This window comes from Plasmodium inui, assembly GCF_000524495.1.
Source record: "Plasmodium inui San Antonio 1 unplaced genomic scaffold supercont1.7, whole genome shotgun sequence".
NCBI classification, from domain to species: domain Eukaryota; phylum Apicomplexa; class Aconoidasida; order Haemosporida; family Plasmodiidae; genus Plasmodium; species Plasmodium inui.
In genome coordinates, this window is record NW_008481841.1 from 736833 (window position 1) to 744045 (window position 7213).

Here is a 7213-nt window from a genome sequence, read left to right on the forward strand (position 1 = left end):
ATTTTCCTCGTCGTGCGTGCAGTACAGGCGCAGGAGGGCCTTGAGAGGGTCCTTCAAAATGACGTACTTTCCATCAGGCTTGTCCGAAATGATGTCAACAATGTATCTTAGGATACCCCATATATTTTCATACTTCAGGCCAATTTGAGTTGAAAGATCTTTCGTCTTGTGGGATTGAATAGAAAGAATGTGATGGTTTTCTGCATCATTGGCATTTTTCCTAGAAATGAAACCTAACTTGATGTCTTCGCATCCACTAATCAGAGCTTGACATAGAAACTTTTGCAATTTGGAAGTATTGTTCCTAATTTCATTGGCAAGAAGAGCCCCCTTCTGGTTCTCAATTTGGGACCTCCAGTTTTTATGGCTCTTAATATCATATTCATTTAGAGCACAAATGTAGACATACGAGTTGGCAGCTCCTTTAAGTTTGGAGTGAATCTCACCTCTGGTTATAAGAGTGCAATTTCTTTTGGAAGATCCATGAACTATAGGGGGGATAACAATTTTTCTATACCTATAAAGGACATCCAAATTTTTGCAATTCTTGGCAGTAAAGGAGGCATTGTCATACTGTTCCGCCTCTTCATTTTTTAGAAGAACCTGCTTCCTAAATCGCTGATTAATTTTTAAGGCTTCAAATCCGAGAGCTTGTAAGCTATTAATTTTATTTTCATTGTCCTGAGTAGGAGCGTCGATGGAATTTTCATTAACAGTCAGTAGATCTACAATGGAATCTTCATCCTTATCAATAATAATTTTGTTTCCCTCTTTGGTTATTAATAAATGCCATGAGTACTTGGATTGCGCCGCTGACATGAGACAGGACAGTATCTGATCCGTCGAAACAACGATAATGTTAGTACTACTCAGGCCATCTGCTCCTGCAGAAGCTCTGCTTTTTTTATCCTCGTCAAGCAAGATCTCCATCAAGGATTGATCATCCATAGTTTTGCACACTAAGTAGTTATTGTCCTTATTTTGGTTTACTAATCCTGGGGGGCTCTTGACATTAATATTTTCAAATTTTTTATCATAGTATAATAATCTCCCTCTGAAGTAAATATCTTGCATTTGAAAGTTGTCCATTTTGATTAATTTTTTTGGCAATTCGTTAAACATGACTTCACATTCGACTGTCCATACGGGGGTGGGTTCGATACTCCATTCTGTGAATATTCTATGTCTAGCATTCATTCGTGCTGTTTTCGCTTGTTGAAGTAGTTTTTGCTTCTTCTGCTCAGCTGTCTTGATTCTGCTACTGTAGAGGTTATTTTCTTCTTCTTGCTTTTGTGCAAATGCTTGTGTCGTCTGTTTGTTCATATTTTTCTTCTTATTGTACAGGGGTCCCTTTTGCTTTTGTCCTGCCCGTAAGTCAACGGTTTGGAATTGCTGCTCGTCTTCCAATGCATTTCCTTCGTTCGAATTTTTGTTCGCATCCTTTACGTTCTTCTGATAGCTGCTACTGGTGAAGTCGCATATTTTTCCTATTTTTTCGAATTTCATAGATGGCTCAAATTGGTACTTCTTCAATTCCCCCATGCACTGATTTACCAGGTCTTCATTCTTCGAGTCAGGACCCCACGTCCTGTTGTTCGCCACTCCGATTAGTTTAAAGGCGGACATGTTTTCCCTCGGCGTGTGCTTGGAGTGTTATGCGGCTTATACAGCTATACCACTATATAGCTACTTCTTAACCCCTTTCGTGAATTGTGCCTGTTGGTTGGAACACCAGTTAGTCCCTCCTGGAGTGGACGGATCGAGAAGCCCGACTGGACTTGAAGAGCAGAACGAGGCAACGGACGACGCATGCGCGTGCGTATTCGCAGGGCCAAGCCTTCAAATATATATGTATAAACCGTTCACATATACATGCATATGCATACGTTGACCTTGACCCGTTCTTGCTAAACGTGTACCAAACGGAAACTCTCTTCTTGCGTCACGAAAGGGTTAAAAAAAAAAAATCATAAAAATGGAGCACAGCTCAACGCAAAAACGTACATATAGGTAATATACCTCCCACCACTAATTACTAATTTGGCATTTTGCTAAAACGAGAAGGGCAAAAAATGGGGCCTTCTTCGCATAACATGGGGTAGGTAAGTTTATCAAAGCTTGTACGTACACTCTGATGAGGCAACACTTTTTTTGAAGGCGTCGAAGAAAAATAGTGAATATAAAAAAAGGATCCCTTGAAAAAGAATTCACCTCATAAAACATGTAGTAAGCCGTTTTTTTTTTTTACCATGTAGTGGATTCACTCGAGGTGGTTACAGGACTGTAATTTCTTTTCCTAACCCTCTCCGAGTTCGTTTCCTTTTTCACCTTGGCTTATGCAAAATAATGCTGTACAAATGTATGACAATTTTTTTTGTTAGTTTTTTTTTATTTTCTCAAGTTTGCTGTGTAGCGCAATGTGGGTACAATTGAAGCACTTAAGTTGGGCCAACAGTGGCATAACGCCACTTCGCATATAATTTGCTGCACTATTTTTATTTTTTCTTTTCCACAGCCTTGAGCCCATTTGCGCTATAAAAATGTGGTGGAAGTGGAACGCAACGTTTTTTTTTTTTTTCGTTGCTTAAATACGTATATACATTTGTAGGAGTACTCCTATGGATGAATTTTTTTTTCTTTTTCCTTTTCACCCTTATTGGAACATTCCCTTCCGCTGGTGCCGTCTCATTCTGCCTTTAACGATATATTATGCGCAACAAAAAATCGGTTCACATATAAGACACCTCGGGAATATACCGACCGGTAGGATCACAACTCTATGACGTTGGCTCAGACTTAGCAAATGGGACGTGTGCACCGTCGTCATGCAATAACCCCCAACTGGCTCAAATTCCTCCTTTTCACCACACATCGCTCCCCGCGCTCGTTAACCACTGCACCAAAGGTTCTAATATTCAGTCATGTTCCTTTTCCGAGGGTGTATACTCAACGGTTGTATCGTCAAATTTTTTTTGAACGAGATCGTTTTACCTTCTTCCTAGGTGCACGTACGTATGTGAATATGTTACATACGCACCCAATGGTATGGAAAAGATGTCTGACCCCCGTGCAGAGGCAAACGGAGCTTCACCGTGGGAAATTACGACGCACATTTGTTTTACCACAGAGGTAACGCACGGATGGGGTGGCTTCATTTGAAAAAAAAAAAAAAAAAAAAAAGAGGACTTGAGGGGAAAGACTTCTACTTCATTTTGCGAATATTTTGTGGGAAAAACGGAAAAGAGGGAAGGGCTACGAAATTTTTCTCTGTTGCGATAAGGAACAATTTTCTTTCTTTTTTAAAATAACCCTCCAAAAATTTCGTCATTCTGGGGAAATAATAACCCTCCACTGTGGTACCATTTCGGGGAAATAGTTCCTGCACCGTTTAGTCATTCTTTGATTTCCAGCCCCCCACTTCGGCGTCCTCCCTACATTTTGAAGAAAAATTAATTATGCATGGACGCATGTAATTACTTCTCTTTTCACTTGGGTGTGTCTCTGGGGGCTTAGGGCAACGAGCGACCATGCTCTCATGCATTTATGTGCTGGTGTAGCCTCTTCACCTTTGCATCGAGCATACGCAGTGACAACATGTGAGCAACTTCAACCAGACAAAGGTAATCGCAATTTATTCATCATTGAAGCGTTAGCGTAAAAAAATAAAACAATAGAAACTGTAACGTAGTAAAAAAAAAAAGGACATCCAGCGGGGAAACACATCCACTTTTAACAAATTATGCTAAAGGAATATAAGTGAATGGCAACAGAGTGAATGACGACGAATTCCTGGTGACCCCCTGTTGTAGGCAACCCAATATGTTCTGCGGCAGGCTTATGCATAAATAAGGGCGAATACGCTCGAAGGGACGAATGCGAGTGTTGAGTCAGTGACAAATCTTTCCACCCCACGTTTGAAGATAGCACTCATTGAGGCCTCTCACACACATATATATTTATATCTATACGCGCTAATATGATACATTTACGAGACGCGTTGCGAAAAGGTGGCGCAATAAAATGCGTAAGCATTGTCGAAAGTAGGCGCAGAATATGGGATAAAGAGCTGAACAGATTTTCCCCCATAGGCAACAGAAAATTGCACAGTACAAGTTCACCAAATGGAGAACCACGTGAAGATAACAACAGTGGTAACCTTATTGGTGAAAAAAAAAAAAAAAATAATAATTTCTTCAAAAGTTTGTTTGTGACAACATTCTTCTGTTACACTTTCTACGAAAGTTTGCACATTATAAAGGATCATGAACTGGTTAGGGAAAAAATAAAACAGCTCCCAGCGTTGTCTGACTTTATAGACTTAAAAATAATGCCACTCGTAATGTTCTTGGATGGAATGGCTGGCAAGCTTAAGGGGTACCTTCTCGTGATTGTAAAAAATGGCAATTATTATTCGCTTCACTTGTATCGCTCATTAAAAGCGTTTATCTTCAAGAGTGATGACAATTTCAGAATTTTCGCCGGTCCGGTTGAAAGGCGGGATTTGTCTGAGCCGCTTTCTTTTCTGAGGGAGGAGAACAGCATAGATGTTCCCGGTGAACCTGGTGATGGCGAAGGAGGTACCCCTGCCACCGATGCCACCACTCCTACCGCAATCCTCCATGAAGATAATTTGAAACACGCCCATATTGCGGAGGTTCCCCCCAGTGAACTGCACTCACTTATCTACTTTGATGAGGAGGTGCATGGGGCTAATAGCATGCCGGAAGGAGGAACCCATTACGAGGGCCTCCCAAGACAAGGGACGCCCAAGGAGACAGAAGATGCGAATACAGTTATAGAGACTTCTCCTAATGGTAACTTAGAGGAGCATTCCTCAAGTGATGACATAAGAGTTGTCATCGATCTGTTCAACAAAGGAAACTCACCCGATGGGGAAGAAGAACAAGATGTGCTTAATTTATATAGTGAGGATATGGCCACCGCCTGCCCCATCGATGGGTATGACGATATGAGCACGGGGGGAACTACCGTTGAGAATACGTCCGATGGTGAAGAGACTTCTCATGGAGAAGAGGAAAGGGTTGGCAAAAAAGAGATGTTTCTAGCTGGACAAGTGGAAGAAACAGAGAGTATGACAAATGGGCATCACAAGCCGAATGAAAATATTTGTGCAAATGGGGAAGCTAATAATCGAGGAGAGGATTACCGCGCTGATGTGCCGCTAAATAGCGAGGCTCAGCAACCCCCCCGGATCAGCAGCATCAAGGAGATCCAACAATTATTCTCAGATGGAGTGGTTAATGTCACGAAGAAGACGCAGGATGAGGAGAACAAAGAGCAAAGGTACACTAATCCGCATAGAAAAACCGCGAAAACCTTGGTGGAGGTGAAAGGACTATGCAAAGAAGAGCAGAAAAAGGATGGAGGCGCGGAGAAAGTAAGTACGTACGAGACAAATGCGGACATTTTACCCCAAAGTGCTTCCCATTACGTCGAAGAAAAAGACACAACTGAAGGAGGCGAACCGAGGGCGAAGACAAAGCGGAATGATAATTGCGACGATCAGTACAATCCTAACACACCCCAGAGGAACCCCAAAAATGGCACACACATCAAAGCACTAATAGCAGAGGGGCGATCAGAAATCCCACTGAACGATAGGGAGATAAAAGGAATTGTAAAAAGTGAAGTCGAAAAATTTGAAGGAGAAATTAAAGAGCTGTCCAAGGAAGAGCTAAAGGATAAAATAATCACCATGTTCCTAAACGAGTTGATAGCAAGAAAATATAAAGACATATTGATGGAAGAAGAGAAGGAAGCACTGATGAGAGTCCTAACGATTAAGTATAATGATATATATTTAAAGGAAAAAGAAAAAATGCAAAAAAAATTAGAAAAATGTATGAGGAAGAAACTAAAACAGGCAGAAATGATACTAAAGAAAAGTTACGAAAGTGAAAAAGAAATTTTCTCATGTCTAATGAGAAATCAAAAAAAGGAAGAGGTCAAAATGGAAAGAAATAAAATAGAAGATGAATTAAACAGGGTAAGGGAAAACTATCTGAGTAAAATAAATTCCTATGCTTGTGACGTCGATGCTATGAGGGACAATCACTTTAGGGAGAAAGTCAAAATGGAAAAGCTAGAGACTATAAACGATATTCAAAATATACTCGTCCATTTGCAGAACTGCATTATTCAAGATTTATCCATTGAATCTATTTTAACAGATTTGAAGAGAAAATTTAAAAAAGATCCTTTCCTAGACACGGTATTCGCTACCTTGCCGGATAACTTTTTTTCTCATACGTTCAAACCAACATGGAATAACATAGATAAAATGAAAAAAGAATTTTACATTTTATACAAAGAAGGGGTGAGAGAAGCCTTCATACAACATAATGAGAATTACTTCATAAAAAAAATCATAGGTAGGGTTGGTTCCTTTTTTTACTTAAATTATGAAGCCAAAATGAGCATTATTTTGCATCGAGCTTTGAAGGATGATTCTGCTTTAAAGTCTAACTTGGTACATTTGTCTTACGCCTTAAGCAGCGTGCAGCAAAATGACTTTGTCGATGCCCTGCGCTATATTGATGAGCTCACCGGCAGCTGCAAAAATACGTTTTCACCCTTCAGCGAGCACGTCAGAAATGTGATTCTCTTTAGATACTACTTGCGGCTAGCTGTGTCCAGGCTGATGCTGGCCGGCAAGGCTTTGCGCCTGGCGGAGTAGGCGAGGTGCGCCGATCCTCGCCCGGTGATCACCAGGCCAGGGAACCCCGTTGGTCAGTAGACACTTTGGTCAGTAGACACGTTGGTCAGTAAACGCGTTGGTTAGTAAACCCGTTGGCCAGTAAACGCGTTGGTTAGTAAACCCGTTGGCCAGTAAACCCGCTGCCCACGTAACCACTTTACCACATAACCATTTGACAATTTTTTTACCACGAAATGGCCATTACGAGAAGGTATATCTTGTTATGCTTCTCAGATTTCCTGCTCCTTGGTTACCTTTTTCCACCTATTTGTATTTTCTTTTATTTATTTTTCTTCCTTCACCCTTCTGCACCTGCTATGCCTGCTTAGACATCTCATGTTCGATTTCCACCTCCTCCTTTTCACCACTCGAGGGAGGCAATTTCATAGTCGATTTTATAAACCAGTTTTGAAACATAACGGAGAGGTCTTCCCCCTCATGAATGTTTCATCGCAATTTGAAAAAGTGATCCCGTCTTGGGTAGGTCGCCGCAAA

The 7213-nt window shown here is 41.0% G+C and overlaps 2 protein-coding genes across 2 annotated transcripts in view; one reads left to right on the forward strand and one right to left on the reverse strand.

Annotated features, from left to right (window-relative positions):
* The window catches only part of C922_02197 (translation initiation factor 3 subunit D), a gene marked incomplete at both ends in the record, with an annotated part of 2183 nt that extends 557 nt beyond the window's left edge, over window positions 1-1626 (reverse strand). Inside the window, one exon of the mRNA XM_008817796.1 lies at window positions 26-1626. Within this exon, the coding sequence (XP_008816018.1) occupies window positions 26-1626 (1601 nt within the window). The remainder of the gene's footprint in view (window positions 1-25) is intronic.
* A 2350-nt stretch (window positions 1627-3976) lies between these two features.
* C922_02198 (hypothetical protein) lies at window positions 3977-6697 on the forward strand (the record flags this gene model as incomplete). Its single annotated transcript, XM_008817797.1, has 1 exon — window positions 3977-6697. One exon carries the CDS (start codon window positions 3977-3979, stop codon window positions 6695-6697), a length of 2721 nt encoding a protein of 906 aa, XP_008816019.1.
* Window positions 6698-7213: the final 516 nt, after the last annotated feature.